This window comes from Carcharodon carcharias, chromosome 27, assembly GCF_017639515.1.
Source record: "Carcharodon carcharias isolate sCarCar2 chromosome 27, sCarCar2.pri, whole genome shotgun sequence".
Taxonomy (NCBI): domain Eukaryota; kingdom Metazoa; phylum Chordata; class Chondrichthyes; order Lamniformes; family Lamnidae; genus Carcharodon; species Carcharodon carcharias.
Genome location: NC_054493.1, coordinates 19,722,579 through 19,740,482, shown reverse-complemented (window position 1 = coordinate 19,740,482; position 17,904 = coordinate 19,722,579). Strand labels below are relative to the sequence as shown.

The following is a 17,904-nucleotide window of genomic DNA, read 5'->3' as shown; positions in this document are numbered from 1 at the left end:
AGGAGGCAGAGAGCGGGGATAAGGGGGTCCTTCTCAGGATGGCAACCGGTGACTAGTGGAGTTCCTCAAGGGTCAGTGTTGGGACCACCACATTTCACTAATGATCTAGATGAAGGAACTGAGGGCATCCTGGCTAAGTTTGCAGATGATACAAAGATAGGTGGAGGGACAGGTAGTATTGAGGAGGCGGGGAGGTTGCAGAAGGTTTTGAAGGTTAGGAGAATGGGCAAAGAAGTGGCAGATGGAATACAACATGGGAAGTGTGAGGTCATGCACTTTGGTAGGAAGAATAGAGGCATAGACTATTTTCTAAATGGGGAGAGAATTCAGAAATCTGTAGTGCAAAGGGACTTGGGAGTCCTAGTCCAGGATTCTCTTAAGGTTAACTTGCAGGTTGAGTTGGTAGATAGGAAGGCAAATGCAATGTTGGCATTTATTTGAAGAGGACTAGAATATAAAAGCAGGGATGTGCTGCTGAGGCTTTATAAGGCTCTAGTCAGACCACATTTAGAATATTGTGAGCAATTTTGGGCCCCGTATCTCAGGAAGGATGTTCTGGCCCTGGAGAGGGTCCAGAGGAGGTTCACGAGAATGATCCCAGGAATGAAAGGCTTAACATATGAGGAACGTTTGAGGACTCTGGGTCCATACTCGATGGAGTTTAGAAGGATGGGGGGAGGGATCTGATTGAACCTTACAAAATACTGAAAGGCCTGGATGTTTCCATTAGTAGGAGAGACTAGAACCCGAGGATACAGCCTCAGAGTAAAGGGAAGACCTTTTAGAACAGAGATGAGGAGAAACTTCTTTAGCCAGAGAGTGGTGAATCTGTGGAATTCATTGCCGCAGAAGGCTGTGGAGGCCAGGTCATTAAGTGTATTTAAGACCGAGATAGATAGGTTCTTGATTGGTAAGGGGATCAAAGGATATGGGGAGAAGGCAGGAGAATGGGGTTGAGAAATTCTTCCAGTTTGGATAAAAGGTCATCGCCCTGAAACATTTACTCTGTTTCACTCTCCACGGAAGCTGCTGAATGTTTCCAACATTTTCTGTTTTGAGGTCGGATTTCCAGCATCGGCAGTATCTTTTTGAGTCACAGTGGATCAGTTTTCTCTGAATTATCTTTCCCTGTTTAAAGGTGAAGAAGGAGCTTTTACAGAATGAGACAATAATTATCCCCCTGTTCGACATGAAACTAAACTCACTGTTAATTCCTCCTCAGTAACTATTGTAAACACAAAGTTTCCAGCCGGGATTGAACCAGGGACTTTCCTCATGTAAAGTAAACGTGATAATCAGTGCACTAGGAAAATGAGTGTGAATCCCCCCCGGACAGAGGGGAACTGATCATCCATCTCTAGCTCTAATTCCCAAACAGAAAATGCTGCCAAGAATCAGCAAGTCAGGCTGAGTCTGTAGCCGCTCTCAGCGTTTGAGATTGACGGCAGCTCAGCTCCGGACCAACAGAAAGAAGGGGTCGAGGAGTGACTGAGCGGCGGGGGGGGGGGCGGGGCTTAATCGGCACGTGACCACCCTCCCGCTGAGCCCCGGCGCAGGCGCAGTGTCATTCTACCCGATGCCCGTGGAAAGTGGAAGTTGAAGGAGGAAGGTGGCGGGAAAAGGTGAGGGACAGCCGAGTACAGGAGAGAGATGGAGTCAGTGTGGAGTGGGAGGTTTCATAAACATCCGGTGTAAGACTCGAGACCCGAATTAGAAATTCTCGGCCCCGCGTTTGCACCAAATTGGCAACAGCTGCGGCTTCTTCAGATCCGGGGTAACGGCCGCCATCTTTACAGGGGACAATGTGCAGCAGGGCGCATGCGCGGTCATCCTAGTCCTGGTAGCAGGAGGAGAGAATATTGTGACTTTCTATCCTGGACTGACGGATGGATTTTGGAAACTCCTTTTACACGGGGTTAGAAGGGGAGGATTTACACACAGCAAACTCAAACCAAGAGTAATGTTTGCCTGCTCTGCGTTTCTATCCTGCACTGACAGTGAGGGACTTTGTACATTCCTTTTACAGGATATTAGAAGTGGAGATTGACAAGATAAAAAGCTCAAATCAAACTTTACATCAAGATCTGACATAGTCACTTGGTTCATCAAGATTTGTATATCATCAGCCTTTGAATGTGCACGGTTAAAAAGGTTTGTCTGTTCTCCGGGGCATTGCCTCCAGGGCTACGGGCCAAGCGCTGGAAAGTAGGAACAAAAACAAAAATAGCTGGAAAAACTCAGCAGGCCTGACAGCATCTGTGGAGAGGAATACAGTCAATGTTTCAAGTTCGTATGACTCTTCATCAGAACTCAAGTGGCTGGAAAGTGGGATCCTTGTTGACCGGTGCGGACACGAGGGCCAAATGGCCTCCTTCTGTACTGTAGATGATAATGAGTCTATGTTCTGTTTGTGGGCAAAGATTATTAGTAAGAGAAAGAAGTATTAACGTGGGGCAAGGGCAGGGGTAAGCTGCAGCATGGTAAGAATGGATCTGACCCAGTAAACTGGAATCAAAGTTTGGAAGGTGAAACTGGAACAGAACAATGGGATGCTTTTGAAGAAGAAAGATAGAAGTAGAAAAAGTCTGCTTATTACAGATGTCAGATGGCTAATGCAACCAGTAACCGAACTGAATAGGGAAGGCTCAAAGGGGAATTGAAGAAGCGAATAAGAGAAACAAAGAGAGAGTATGAAAAGAGACTGGCAAGCTAGCATGGAAAATCAATAGGTCTTATACAGGCGTATACATGGTAAAAGGGTGGTAAAGGGAGGATTGGAGACCAAAAAGGTGATTTACTCATGATGGCAGGGGGCATGGATGAGGTATTAAATTAATATTTTGTATCTGTCTTTACCAACAAAGATGCACAGGTCAAGGTGAAAGAGGGGGTACCAGACACTTGTGGGGTTTTAAATTGATAAGGAGGTGGTGTTGGATAGTCTGTCTGTTAAAGATGATAAGCCACCAGGATCGGATGAGATGCATCCAAGGGTACTTACGGAAGTGATAGTGGAAATTGTGGAGGCACTGACCATAATTTTTCAATCTTCCTGAGATTCAGGAGTGGTGACAGAGGACTGGAGCGTTGAAAATGTTACTCCATTGCTCAAAAACCACAGCAACCACAGGCCATCAGTTTAGCCTCAGTGGTGGGGAAACTTCCACAATTGTGGACAAAATTAAAGGTCACCTTAGCAAATGTGGATTAATTCAGAAAAGCCAACATGGATTTCTTAAAGGAAAATCTTATTTAACTAACTTACATAAGGTTTTTAAAGAGGTCACAGAGAGGGTTGATGAGGATAATACTGTTAATATGGCGTACATGGACTTCCAAATGGCTTTAGGTAAAATGCCACACAACAGACTTGTGAGAAAAGTTATAGCTCAAGGAATAAAAGGGACAGGAGCAACATGGATACGGAATTGGCTGAGTGACAAGGTACAGAGGGTGATGGTTAATGGATTTTTATCAGACTGGAGGAAGGTTTATAGTGGAGTTCCCCAGGAGTCGTTGCGAGGACCCCTGCTCTTCCTAATAAATATAATTAACCCAGACCTTGGTGTTCAGGTGCAATTTTGAAATTTGTGTACAGAGTCTTGAGTGGTCACAGATTTAGTGGCAGGTTCCCTTCCCTGTACGACATTTAGTGAACCAGTTGGGTTTTTATGAAAATCCAGCAGTTTTCATGGTCACTTTTTCCTTGTGCCGACTCCACAAATTCCCAGTTTAATTCAACTCAATTTCACAACCTGCCTTTGTGTTGTTGTGGGTTCTCTCTCACTCCCTTTTTTTTCTGTTTTAAATCAATTTCACAGGATGTTAGAAGGGGAGGATTTACGGTCAGGCAACTGAAACCAAACATTACATCAGGATCTGATGGAGTCGCCCAATTTATTGTAACCTGAATATCATTGGATTTTGAACATGGAAGGAAAAACCACCATTCACAGTGGGGAGACACCGTACATGTGCTCTGTTTGTGGACAAGGCTTCAGCCGATCCTCTGACCTACTGAAACACAAGCACAGTCACACTGGGGAGAAGCCATGGAAATGTGAGGACTGCGGAAAGGGATTCAATTATCCATCTCAGCTGGAAACTCATCGGCGCAGTCACACTGGGGAGAGACCATTCACCTGCTCTGAGTGTGGGAAGGGATTCAATCAGTTATCCCAATTGCTGACCCACCAGCGAATTCACACTGGGGAAAGACCTTTCACCTGCTCCCAGTGTGGGAAGGGATTCACTCAATTATCCCACCTGCTGACACACCAGCGAGTACACACTGATGAGAGGCCCTTCAAATGCCCAGATTGTGGCAAGAGGTATAAAAGTTCTGGGAACCTGATGACCCATCAACGTGTTCACACTGATGAGAGACCATTCAGGTGCTCTCACTGCGGGGCTGGGTTCAGGCGATCATCTCAACTCACTGACCACCAGCGAATTCACACTGGGGAGAGACCGTTCACTTGCTCTGACTGTGGGAAGGGATTCAGTCATCCATCCAACTTGCTGAGACACCAACGAATTCACAGTGGGGAGAGGCCGGTCACCTGCTCTGAGTGTGGGAAGGGGTTCACTGATTCATCCAGTCTGCGGGCACACCAGCGAGTTCACATGGGGGAGAGACCTTTCATCTGCTCTCAGTGTGGGAAGGGATTCATTCATCCGTCCAACCTGCTGATACACCAGCGAGTTCACACCGGGGAGAAAGCATTCACCTGCTCCGAGTGCGGGAAGGAATTCGCTCAGTCATCCCACCTGCTGACACACCGGCGTGTTCACACTGGTGAGAGACCTTTCATCTGTCCTCAGTGTGGGAAGGGATTCAATCACCCATCAAACCTGCTAAGACACCAGCGAGTTCACAAGTAACTGCAGTGGTGGGATTTTGCTGTTAATCATATGTAGGACCCATTTGGGGTCTGTTTCTGCTGATGTTCAGAAACTCCAGCCCAGTTATAGGTGTTAATATCATGGATGAAAGTCAAATAAATCAGCTTGGTGTTAAATACGTGTTGAATCTTTGAATATCTCTAAGACAAGTCAGTTCCTTTTGAAGTGCTCTCCCTCTCCCGTCTCCTCATCCTCAGCAACAAGTGTGAGGAACTCATGGAGCTTCTTTGCCACTAAGATTGAGACAATCCGGTCAGTTGCCTCTGCTGCTTCTCTCCCTTCCATTTGCCCACCGGGACAAACTGTCTCTGATGTTCTCCTGTCTTAGGCTTGAACTCACGTCTATCTCTAGTTTCTCTCCCTTCTCCCCTCAGATGGGTTTCCTTTTGTTTCTCCAGGTTGGACAATCAGTTGCAGCCTCATCTGCACACATAGTACAGACCCCATTTCTCCTTCCCTAATCAGAGGCTGTTAGTGTACAGGATAGAAATTCAGAACAGACAATTCTGATTTCTATGGAATGTTCTTCTTCCTTTCATCCCTCCAAGTCTATAAATCCCTGTCTCAAACACTCCTCCACCCCTCTGTCCGTTGTTCCGGATTCAACGCCCAGTCTTCTATTTTATTTTATTTTTATTTATTTTTTCCTCTCCAGATTCTCTCTCTTCCTGTCCTTAAAGTAGTGACTCAGGCTTTGGGCCAATCCCACTCATTTATTATAACGCCACATTAATAATTCAGCTCACAACAAAAAAATCATCTTGAATTACTTTATTCATCATTTTGAATGTTTGGAAAGAATCTGAGTTCTGAAGAACAGAAAGTCCAGTGGTTAGTTCAGAGCTTCCTTCTCCTCAGGTCTGATCCAAAAGTCGTGTCTATCTGAGTTACATTTATACACACTCAATCAGAAAGTGATCAGATCCCATTGAACTATGACACAAGTTGTGTCTATCTGAGTTACATTTATACAGACTCAGTAAGTGATCAGATTTCACTGAACTATGACACAAGCTGTGTCTATCTGAGTTACATTTATACACACTCACTCAGAAAGTGATCAGATCTCACTGAACTATCACACAAGCTCTCTATCTGAGTTACAATGATACAGACTCAGTAAGTGATCAGATCTCACAATAGCAACTACAACAACATATATTTACATCGAGCTTCTAACATAATAAAATATCCCAAGGAGTTTCATGGGAGCATAGGGACATATTAGGTCAGCTTGTTCAAAGAGGTTGGTTATAAGGAGTGTCTTAAAGCAGGAAAGTGAAGTAGAAAGGTGGAGGGGTTTAGGGAGGAAATTCCAGAGCTTAGGGCCCAGGCAGCTGAAGGTGGAATGATTAAAGTCGGGGATGAAGGACATCCGGTAAAGGTGGTCTTTTTATGTGGGCCCCATAGCCCAGGCTCAAGGCCCAAATCTGAAATTTGGGACATAGTTTGACCATCCCTGGTCTCAGAGAAAAACATTTCCCCATATAAACATCTTGTCAGACCTTTGTTTATTGATACCATAAAAAGTTTGGACCAGTTGAGTCCTCCTGTGTATTCGATGGGGATTGACTCTGGATTTGTGTCAGAACAAGAATATGCTTTTGTCAAGATTAAAAAAATATAAATTCTGAAAACCTGAAAAACACAAACCTGGGGAAATACACAGCAGGTCAATCACCATTCAAAATTGATAAATTAATGGTCACTGTTTCAGGCTCCTGTTATTTAAGTCATGATGACATCATGAGTCCATTGTTTTTTAATGATCCACATCAATAACAAGAGGAAATATTAATAAACCTGAGCACATTATCTAGGCTGACACTCCAGGGTGACACTGAGGGACTGCTGCACTGTCAGAGACAGCATCCTTCACATGGAACTTGTGGAGGCTCTGGTCAGTCTTCCAATCCTCCTTATATAGTAGTGGTGTCAAAGGACTGACAGATTGTAAATGTTACACCCCTGTTCAAAAACACAGCAATTCCAGGACAATCAGCTTCACATCAGTGGTGGGGAAAGGCTGGAGACAATAATCCAGGACAAAATCAATTGGCAATTAGAAAAGTATGGATTATTATTTCCAGCATTTTATGTTTTTAATACCGATACATTCCATGGATCCCAAGGTGAAGAGAGGCTCTCAGGGAGGCATGGGGAGCTCGGACTTGTCCATGAGAGTAACCAGAGGTATGAGAACTGAAAGAATCTAAAGTTAGAAAGGAGAAAAGATCCAAAAATGGAACAGTTGGTGACAGGACATCAATTAGTCTCCTCTCATCCTGGGGAAATTAAGAACTGAACTACTCCGTGTTTGAAACAAAACTGTTTTATTTAACAGACATCAAGATATTAAACTCCAGCCCAGTTACAGAGATTATTAACATCAGTAGAAATGAATCCCAACTGTCAGAATGAACATGGTTCAGTTCTGGATGTGATTAACAGTGATAGTAACAGCAGAATCGAATACATTAAGGGGAACAGAGCAATCTAGGAATCGGTGGTATAGCCTAAAATTTAGAATGCGACCCTTCAGGAGTGTAAATACATACAATACACAACACAGAAACAGGCCATTCGGTCTGGCCAGTCCACGTTGGTGTTAATGCTCCAACAGAGTTTCCTCCCATCTTTCCTCATCTAAATCTATCTTTGTAAGAATCTATTCCCTTCTCCTGCTTGTGCTTGTCTAGTCTCCCCTTGGATATTAGATGTGATTCCACAATTGGACAATCCTGATTGTGCTCAGAATTACACTAACAACTATTTTAAGATTATCAGTCGGGCTCACAGTGTGGCTCATTCACACGTGCTAGAAGCTACGTGTATTCACACACAGGGCCCTGTCGTTGCAAAAAATTAAAAAACACATCCACGCATTGCGCCTTTTTCAACTAAACAAAAACTACATGATTCACTTTAACCACTCCCAAGTAGCAAGTTCCACTTTCTCAACACCCTTTGTATCAAGAAGTTTCTTCTGAATTCCCTAATGGGTTTCTTGGTGACTATCTTATATTGATGGCCTCCATTTATGCTCTTCCTCACAAGAGGAAACATTCTCTCTGTATCAGCTCTATCAAAACTTTTCATCATTTTAAAGACCTTGATTAGCTTCAGTCTTATTTTCTCAAGAGGAAAGAGACCAAGTCTGTCAATCCTTTCCTGATATGTTTACCTGCACATTTCGGTATCATCATTATGAATCTGCTCTGGGCCCATCCAGTGACTCAATACCTTTTTCTATAATATGGTGACCTCAACTGCCCTCTTCATTATGGCTGGTAAGGTTTAGGTTCAGGAGTCACAGATTACTCAAAATTGGGGTAGAGTTCAGAAGTAATTTTAAAGTAGTTCATTGAGAAGTGACAGTTTAATTACACAGGCTAAATAAACAGGACCAACACATGACCCGTGACAGGCGAGAACGGTTTTCTGGTCCTGGAGGACAAATGGACGGATGATGCAGAGCGAGTGCTGGTCTCTGTAGCTGGTGTGGTGACAGTCTCCTCTGAACGGTTACCTGGTGTGAGCCAGAACGTGGGTGTTGGGCTGAAGCCAATGTGGATCATTTCAATATCTCTGTGCTCTCGGGAGCCTGTTTTAATCTTTACACAGACAGTTGGTTTATGTATGGGTCATGAGATCCAGTCGTGTCAGGGCTAGACATGTCTTGTTTCAGGGCCTGTGCTAGGGACATGTCCTTGGCAGAGATAACAGGCCTGTCCTGTGTTTGTCAGCCAGCAAGCTGCAATGGAGGCTTTCTTCATAAGAGAGAGACTGAGTTATTTCTTTAATATTCCATAAATCACTAAAGATTTTATAAGGTTATTAGACTGATTTCTTACGGTCCGTTACTTGGATTGAACTTGTCTCCATTCCCGTGCCGATGGGATTTCTGTACCAGACGGGAGGGGTAACATTTGGGAACTCGATTCTCCATCAATTCCCATTCCCCTTCTTTCTTGTGGATAATGGAGGTGTCACTGTGAGTGATGTGCAAGTCAGTAAGAATTGTCAGCAAGGATTAATCAGCACTTCCTAATTGGGGATGTTAATCAGTGGAACCTCTCAGACACTGAATTGTACAGTTCGTATCAAAGATCAATTTAGGATTGAAATAAAAGTTCAGAATCTTGTTGTAAACTAATTTCTGATGAGAGTTCCTGAATTATGGGGAAAGATCAGAGACAGTGGTTCTTAAAGGGACACTGCAGCCCCTAGAACACAATCAGCTACAGATCCAGAATGTTAAACTCCAACCCAGTTACAGGGACTATTAACATCAGCAGAAACAAACCTGAACTGTCCAAATGAACATGGTTCAGTCCTGGATGTGATTAACAGAGACAAAAGGCTGTTGTCGCTTCTGGTGCCAGGTGGTCCATCCAGTTCCATTCCTTTCAGACTTTTTAGTGCATCGATACAACCAAGTTGCTTTGCTGGGCCATTTCTGAGGGCAGTGAAGAGTCGACCGCATTGCTGTGGGCCTGGACTCACATGTAAGCCAGGCCAGGTAAGGATGGCAGACTACCTTCCTTAAAGGACATCCGCGAACCAGATGGGGTTTTTAAGATAATCAACACTGGTTTCATGGTTATCAATCTACTTTTAATTTGACATTTTTATTCAATTTGACATTTTTATTCAATTCAAATTACACCATCTGCCATTGAGGGATTCAAAACTGGGTCCCCAAAACATTACATTCTGTCTTTGGATTACTGGTACAGTGACAATACCATTAGGCCACTGCCTCTCCCCAAATGAACAATGCAGCACCAGGCATACCTAAAAATGAGATGTCAGCACAGGACTACTTGCGTGCTAAACAGCATAAGCAGCAAGCAATAGACAGAGCTAAGCAATCCCACAACCAACGGATCAGATCTAAGCTCTGAAAGACGCTCTTTGGTCTGCCCGAACCTTGTTGGTTTTCCAGCGCAAAGAGTTGTCCCCGACCGAGTGTTGCAGACTGGCACATTCCAAGGTCCAGGACTACGTGCTAAGGGACAGAATTAAGCTTAGGGCAGCCGCCACAAAAGCGCAATGGAGAAGGGTCGCTGCCTAAGACCTTTCTACCGCAGTGCACTGAGGGGCTGGGAACTGTAAAGAGCCCCTCAGGCTGTACAGCTTAAAATGAATGTCTGCCAATGATTGTAATATTCATTGTTTGTACTGATACACCGTGTGATTCATGTTTTAAAAGTTGAACCTGTTTGTATTTTTGTAATGGTGATTTTGAAATGTTTCGAAATGTTTTTGAAGATTTATGAATAAAGTATATTTTTGCAAAAAAAAAACATCAGATCTAAGCTCTGCAATCCTGCCATATCCAGTCGTGAATGGTGGTGGACAATTAAACAACTCACTGGAGGAGGAGGCTCCACAAATGTCCCCAGCCTCAATAATGGGGGAGCCTGGCACATCAGTGCAAAATATAAGGTTGAAGGATTTTCAACAATCTTCCGCCAGAAGTGCCGAGTGGATGATCCATCTCAGCCTTCTCTGGAGGTCCCCAGCATTACAGATGCCAGTCTTCAGCCAATTCGATTACTCCACATGATATCAAGAAACGGCTGAAGGCACTGGATATTGCAAAGGCGACAGGCCCTGACAATATTCCGGTAATAGTACTGAAGACGTGCTCCATGCTGCACCCCTAGCCAAGCCGCTCCAACACAGCTACAACACTGGCATCTACCCAGCAATGGGGAAAATTGCTCAGGAATGTCCTGCACACAAAAGCAAGATAAATTGAATCGGGCCAATTACTATCCCATAAGTCTACTCGCGATCATCAGTAAAGTGATGGAAGGGATCATCAAGAGTGCTATCAAGTGGCACTTGCTTACCAATAAACTGCTCACTGACACTAAGTTTGGGTTCTGCCAAGGCCACTCAGCTCCTGACCTCATCACAGCCTTGATTCAAACATGGATAAAAGAGCTGAACTCCAGAGGTGAGGTGAGAATGACTTCCCTTGACAGCAAGGCAGCATTTGATCATTTGATCAAGGGGCCCTAACAAAGCGAATCAGGGGGAAAACTCTCCATTGGTTAGAGTCATACCTAGTACAAAGGAAGATGGTTGTGGTTGTTGGAGGTCAGTCATCTCAATTCAGGATATCACTGCAGGAGTTCCTCAGGGTAGTGTCCTAGGCCCAACCATCTTCAGCTGCTTCATCAATGACCTTCCTGCCAACATAAGGTCAGAAGTGGGGATGTTCACTGATGATTGTACAATGTTCAGCACCATTCGCGACTACTCAGATACTGAAGCAGTCCATGTCCAAATGCAGCAAGACCTGGACAATATCCAGGCTTGAGCTGACAAATGGCAAGTAACATTTGGGCCACACAAGTGTCAAGCAATGACAATCTCCAACAAGAGAGAATCTAACCATCGCCCCTTGACGTTAATATTACCATTGTTGAATCCCCCACTGTCAACCTCCTGGAGGTTACCATTGACCAGAAACTGACCTGGACTAACCATATAAATACCGTGGCTACAAGAGCAGGTCAGAGACTAGGAATCCTGCGGAGAGTAACTCACTTCCTGACTCCCCAAAGGCACAAGTCAGGAGTGTGATGGAACCTTCTCTACTTGCCAGGATGAGTGCAGCTCCTAAAACACTCAAGAGCTTGACACTATCCAGTAGAAAGCATTGGCACCACATCCACAAGCATTCACTCCCTCCACCACCAATGCACAGTAGCAGCCAGTGTGTACCATCTGCAAGGTGCACTGCAGGAATTCACCAAGGCTCCTTCGACAGCACCTTCCAAACCTGTGACCACTACCATCTAGAAGGACAAGGACAGCAGATAGATGGGAACACCACCACCTGTAAGTTCCCCTCCAAGCCACTCACCATCCTGACTTGGAAATGTATCACCGTTCCTTCACTGCTGCTGGGTCAAAATCCTGGAACTCCCTCCCTAATAGCACTGTGAATGTACCTACGCCACATGGACTGCAGCAGTTCAAGAAGGATCAGCACTTTCTCAAGGGCAGTTAGGGATGGGCAATAAATGCTGGCCTAGCCCGTGATGCTCACATCCCATGAATGAATTAAAAAAACCTGCAGAATCCAATTCCTCCAGTCAGTTGTGAACTCGCTGGTGTCTCAGCAGGTGGGATGACTGAGTGAATCCCTTCCCACACTTGGAGCAGGTGAATGGTCTCTCCCCAGTGTGAACTCGCTGATGTCTCAGCAGATCAACTGACTCAGTGAATCCCTTCCCACACTCGGAGCAGGTGAACGGTCTTTCCCCAGTGTGGAGCAGCTGGTGTCTCTGCAGGTTGGATAAATGAGTGTATGTCTTCCCACACTCGGAGCAAGTGAACAGTCTCTCCCCAGTGTGAACACTCTGGTGTCTCAGCAGGTTGGATAACTGAGTGAATCCCTTCCCACACTCGGAGCAGGTGAATGGTCTTTCTCCAGTGTGAACTCGCCGGTGTGCAGTGAGGTGGGACGAAGACCTGAATCTCTTTCCACAGGAAGTACAGCTGAACGGTCTCTCGTCAGTGTGAATTTGCTGGTGCTTCAGCAGGTCAGAGGACCCAGTGAATCCTTTCCCACATACAGAGCAGGTGAATGGCCTCTCCCCAGTGTGAACTCGCTGGTGTATCAACAGGTTGGACAGCTGAGTGAATCCCTTCCCACACTCAGAACAGCTGAATGGTCTCTCAGCTGTGTGAACTCGCTGGTGCCTCAGAAGGTAGGCTGACTGAGTGAATCCCTTCCCACACTCGGAGCAGGTGAACGGCCTCTCCCCAGTGTGAACTCGCTGGTGTCTCAGTAGTTTGGATGACTGAGTGAATCCCTTCCCACACTCGGAGCAGGTGAACAGCTTCTCCCTGGTGTGACTACGTCGATGGTTCTCCAGCCAGGATGGGTAATTGAATCCCTTCCCACAGTCCTCACATTTCCATGGTTTCTCCATGGTGCGGGTGTCCCCGTGACTCTCCAGGTTTGATGATCAGTTCAATCCTTGTTCGCACACAGGACAAGTGTACAGTTTCTCCCCGCTGTGAAAGGTGCAATGATTCTTCAGGCTGTGTAACTGGTTAAAGTTCTTTCCTCAGTCAGTTCACTGGAACACTCTCACTCAGTTGGGTGTGTGTGTCTCGGTGCTTTTCTAGTCACACTGGTGTTTGAAATATTTTCCCACAGATAGAACAGACAAACATTTCTCCTTCCACATTCAAAGACCGATGATATTCAGGTCCTGATGAATCAAGTGACTCTGTCAGATCTTGATGGGATGTTTGGGTTTGAGTTTCCGTCTGCAAGTCCTCCCCTTCTAATACCCTGTAAAAGCAGTTTACAAAAGTCATCACTGTCAGTACAGAACAGAAATTCAGAACAGATAATTCTAGTTTCTATGGAACATTTTTTCCTCTCTTGTTCTCCTGAAGCTGCAAATCCCCCTCCCACATACTCTCTATCCTCCCTGAACTGAAATCCAAACAGAGTTTTGGACATTTCTTTCTGTATCTTTTTAACAAATTTGTGCAACTGGAGATCAAAATACGTTTGATAAAAGCAAAATACTGCAGATGCTGGAGATCTGAAACAAAAACAGGAAATTCTGGAAAAACTCAGCAGATCTAAAGGCATCTGAGGATGGTAAAACAGTTAATGTTTCGAGTTCTTATCTCCCTGAAGAGCTCTTCAGAGCTTCCTAGCTCTTAAGAGGAGTCATAAGGACTCAAAACGTTAACTCTGTTTTTTTTTCCTCTTCACAGATGCTGTTATGTCTGCTGAGATTTCCAACATTTTCTGTTCTATGATATGTTTCAGTCATTACTCGTGACAAAACATTAATCTGAAACCCCCCTGACCGAGCATACAGAAGAGAAGAGATGAACCTTGTGTCCAAAACTTAGTGTGGAGATTTAATGATCGATTGTGAACGTGGTTTCTCCAAACCTCCCAGGGTTTCCTTCCTTCCTTCTCTCCCTTTCTAATTTAAACCTGGGATCAGTCTCATGGTCCATTCTGGTTCCTGCTTCTCTTCCTGATAACTAATGAACTCCAATTAAATATGGAGAAGACTGAAGAAACTGTTTCCTAGCTCTCAACTCCATCCCTCTCGCTGCAAACAGTCTGCGATTAAGCCAGTCTGTTCACAACTTCGCTGTTTCATTTGATCTCGAGATGACCTTGTGACCTCATATCTGTGCCATCACTAAATTGCCTGTTTCCACCTCCGTAATATCACTCAACCTCACCCTATCTCAGAGCATCTGCTGCTGAAACCCTAATTCCTGCCACTGTTACCTCTAGACTCGACTATTCTAACAATTCCTGGCTGGTCTCCCACATCTCCCCAAGCTCTGAAATTCTCTCCCTGTGCCTCACTTTCTGTCTACCACACTTTCCCCTTTGAGACACTTGAGTATTGTTCAAAAAAGAGACATTCTGTCAATACTTTATCTTGTACTCGTCAGGACAGACGCAAGAACACCAAATTTCAAACATTATCAAAACAAAAACAAAAATACCTGGAAAAACTCAGCAAGTCTGGCAGCATCTGCGGAGAGCTCTCTTCTATTTTTACTTAGTTCTGTTGAAGGGTCATTCGGACTGGAAACGTTAACTGTGTTCCTCTCCGCAGATGCTGCCAGACTTGCTGAGTTTTTCCAGGTATTTTTGTTTTTGTTTTAGATTTCCAGCATCGGCAGTTTTTTGCTTTTTTCAAAAATTATCAGTTGGTCTCATAATGTGGCTCATTTATACTTGCTAGAAGCTATATATATTCACGCACAAAGACCTGTCCTTTGCAGGCAGGAGGAACATGTCTTGGCATAGCACCTTTTGTTGAATTAACCCAAAGCTCAGGGGATGATAGCTCCCTGGTGCATTCTCCATGGCAATGACCAATGAGAACTGACCAACCAATCAGAACCCTATTCTCATGCAGTATAAGCTGTTGTTCCTTTTGAAATTTGGGATTCTTGTGTCTGTCCTGATGAGTGCAAGTCAAAAAGCTTCAACAGCTTGTCTCTTTTTTCAGTAATCCTCAAGTTCTATACAACCAAGCGACTATTCAAGACTCTCCTTACAACTTATTGCCCAAGGTTTTGGTCACCAGTCCTAATATGTCCTTATGTGTCTGGGTGTCACACTTTGTTTTATAATTTTCCTGTGAAGCTCACTGGGATGATTTATGATGTTAATAGAAGCTGTTGTTATTTCTGATTGTTACCCTGATCTCCTGCTTTACAACAACCCATTGATATCACACCAAACTCTATCTCCAATTTATTGTCCCTCCTGCGGGTCATTCCTCTGGGTTTTTAGCCCCTGTAAAAATGGCGGCCACGCATGCGCCCTGTAGCTCGTTGCCCCCTAAAAAGATGGCGGCCGATAACTCAGGCCTACATCCGGAGAACAGGCCTCAGTTATCATCGTAGTTCGTGAAAGGCGGGATCGATGGCTTTTATTGAGGATTTGCGGCCGATACCGTGAGTTTATGAAGCCTGCCAACCTACCCACCGGCTCTATATATGTTCACGGCTACGAAAATCCACACTAGGTCTTTGTAAAACCCGCATTTTAAATCCGCTCCCTCGAACTCTCTTACCGTCTGTCTTCGCTGATTGCGCATGCTCCAGCTCACAATGACTGACAGCAGCAGCGGACCAATAGGAAGAGGGGGCGGGACTGGAGGACCGTGCCGGAGCGGCTGGTCCTCCAGCCAATCGAAGTGAATGACGAGGAGCCGGCTGGGCGTGAAGCATGCGCAGTGCCTCTGCAGGACCACGATGAAAGGACCGAGTGCAGGAGAGGAATGGAGCCGGAGGGTGGACTGCAAGGGTTCACAAATACCTGGTGTAGGACTCCAAACCCGGATAAAGAAACTCCCAAAGCTGAGTTTGGAAACTCCTTTTACAGGGGGTTAGAAGGGGAGGATTTGCACACAACAAACTCAAATCAAGAGGATTATTTGTCTCAATGACTATCCTGTACTCACAGTGATGGACATTTTTTATAACCTTTTTGCAGGAAATTAAATGGGAAGGATTTACACATGGGAAACTCAAACCAAACATCTGTGCTTCACTCCCCCTCATAGGAAGAGTTAGAGTTAATAGGGTTATTACCACTCGCTGTGCAAAACGCTCTTCCTTGCATTTGCCCTGTGTCTATTGTCCATAACCTTAAATCCGTGTACCCCTAATCCTTGTACCATCACCAAATGGAAACAACTTTTATCTTTGTCTACATTATCTAAACCTGTCACAATCTTGTTCACCCCTATCAAATCTCCCCTCAACTCCATAACTCCAAGAAGAACAACTCCAGCTTCTCCAATCTAATCTTGTAACTGAATTTCATTTTTCCTGAGCCATTCTGGTAAATCTCCTCTGCTTCCTCTCAAGGGCCGTCACATCTTTCCTGAAGAGTGGAGACCAAAACTGGATTCAATACTCTTCTGGTGACGTAACCAGAGCTTTATAAAGGGTCAGCATATTTTCCCTGCTAATAAATATTATATCTGTTTATGAAGCCCGATCCCACATATTTTGTTAACTGCTCTCTGACTATATCCTGGCAACTCCAAACATCTGTACACATCAAACCCCAGTTCCCCGTCTCTGCACACCCTTTGTAACACTACCATTAAGTATTTTGTCAAAGCTTTTTGTCTTGCACTTATCAGGAATATCGCAAGAGTACCAATGTCAGGGTAAGCAACAACTTTATACTATACGAGAAGAGTGCTGATTGGTTGGCAAGTGGACTCTGATTGGTAAAGGCATTGCCAAGGAGAATGCACCAGTTAATGGTGACTGAGAGTTAACTGCCAAGCATTGTTTGAAACTTTAAACCAGGCAGCTTGACTTTGATTGCAACGAGTGAGGCCTCCACTTTCTCCCAGTTACAGACCCAGGTTAACGACCAGCATCTTTATTGAGGGCAACGAACAGGGGATGCATGCGCAGCCGCCATATTTGTAGGGAACAATGTTGTTGAAAATTTTCCAGTGAAAGAATGGGAACAACTTTTCCATCAAACTGCTTGACACTTTGAGTTACAATGTCTTATTGATGAGGCAGAATAACGATATATGTCCAAGCCACTGACAATAGTTTGTATTTATTTTGGGCCTATAACAAAATAAAACTTTCCGTGGCACTTCACAGAAATGTTAGACAGTAACATTTGACACTGAACCACATAAGGAGATATTAGGGCAGGTGATCAAAAGCTTGGTCAAAGATATAGGTTTTAAGGAGTATCTTGAGGAAACTGAGGTGGAGAAGTTTAAGGAGGAAATTTCAGATTTTGTATCCTCAGCAATAACAAAATGGTTACCAATGGTGGAGTGATAGATTGGCACGATAGGTAGGAAAGTATGTTGCAAAGAGGAAAAAAGGAGTTTGCAGATGGATATAGATAGGTTGTGTGAGTGGGCAAAAACCTGGCAGATGGAGTATAATGTGGGAAAATGTGAAGTTGTTCGCTGGCAGGAAGAAGAAAAAAATAGAGTACCACTTAACTGGAGAACGACTGCAGAATTCCAAGGTGCAGAGGGATCTAGGTGTTCTAGAACATGAGTCAAAAAAAGTTAGTATTCAGGTACAGAAAGCAATTAAGAAGGCTAATGGAGTGTTATCCTTTATTACGAGAGGAATTGAACATAAAACTAAGGATGTTATGCTTCAGTTATACAGGGCATTGATGATACCACATTTAGAAAATAGTGTGTAGTTTTGGTCTCCTTATTTAAGGAATAAAGAAAATGTGTTGGAAGTGGTTCAGAGAGGATTTACTAGATTAATACCTGGAATGAGCAGGTTGTCTTGTGAGGAAACTTTAGACAGACTGGGCTTGAAACAAACTGGAGTTTAGAAAAATGAGGGGTGACTTGATTGAAGTATATAAGATCTTGAACAGTCTTAACACAGAAAGAATGTTTCTTCTTGTGGCTGAATCCAGAACTAGGGGCACGGTTTTAAAATTAGGGGTCGCCC

At 44.3% G+C, this 17,904-nt stretch overlaps 2 protein-coding genes across 5 annotated transcripts in view; one reads left to right on the top strand and one right to left on the bottom strand.

The window, feature by feature from the left end:
• LOC121270352 (zinc finger protein 585A-like) overlaps positions 1-16,879 on the bottom strand; it is a 35,804-nt gene extending 18,925 nt beyond the window's left edge. The window contains exons 1-3 of the mRNA XM_041175643.1: positions 16,856-16,879; positions 15,510-15,734; positions 12,033-12,899 (exon numbers count right to left, since the gene is read on the bottom strand). Coding sequence (XP_041031577.1) covers positions 12,033-12,899; positions 15,510-15,734; positions 16,856-16,879 — 1,116 coding nt within the window. The remainder of the gene's footprint in view (positions 1-12,032; positions 12,900-15,509; positions 15,735-16,855) is intronic.
• On the top strand, positions 1,550-5,021 carry LOC121270511 (zinc finger protein 239-like). 4 transcript variants are annotated; one of them, XM_041175866.1, is made up of 3 exons: positions 1,563-1,622; positions 2,027-2,151; positions 3,822-5,021. In XM_041175866.1, exon 3 carries the CDS (start codon positions 3,931-3,933, stop codon positions 4,882-4,884), a length of 954 nt encoding a protein of 317 aa, XP_041031800.1. In that variant the 5' UTR covers positions 1,563-1,622; positions 2,027-2,151; positions 3,822-3,930; the 3' UTR covers positions 4,885-5,021. The 4 variants fall into 4 exon arrangements, with proteins under 4 accessions (XP_041031799.1, XP_041031800.1, XP_041031802.1 ...); XM_041175865.1 differs by lacking the exon at positions 2,027-2,151 and having other exon boundaries at positions 1,550-1,622; XM_041175868.1 differs by lacking the exons at positions 1,563-1,622; positions 2,027-2,151 and adding an exon at positions 1,753-1,774.
• Positions 16,880-17,904: the final 1,025 nt, after the last annotated feature.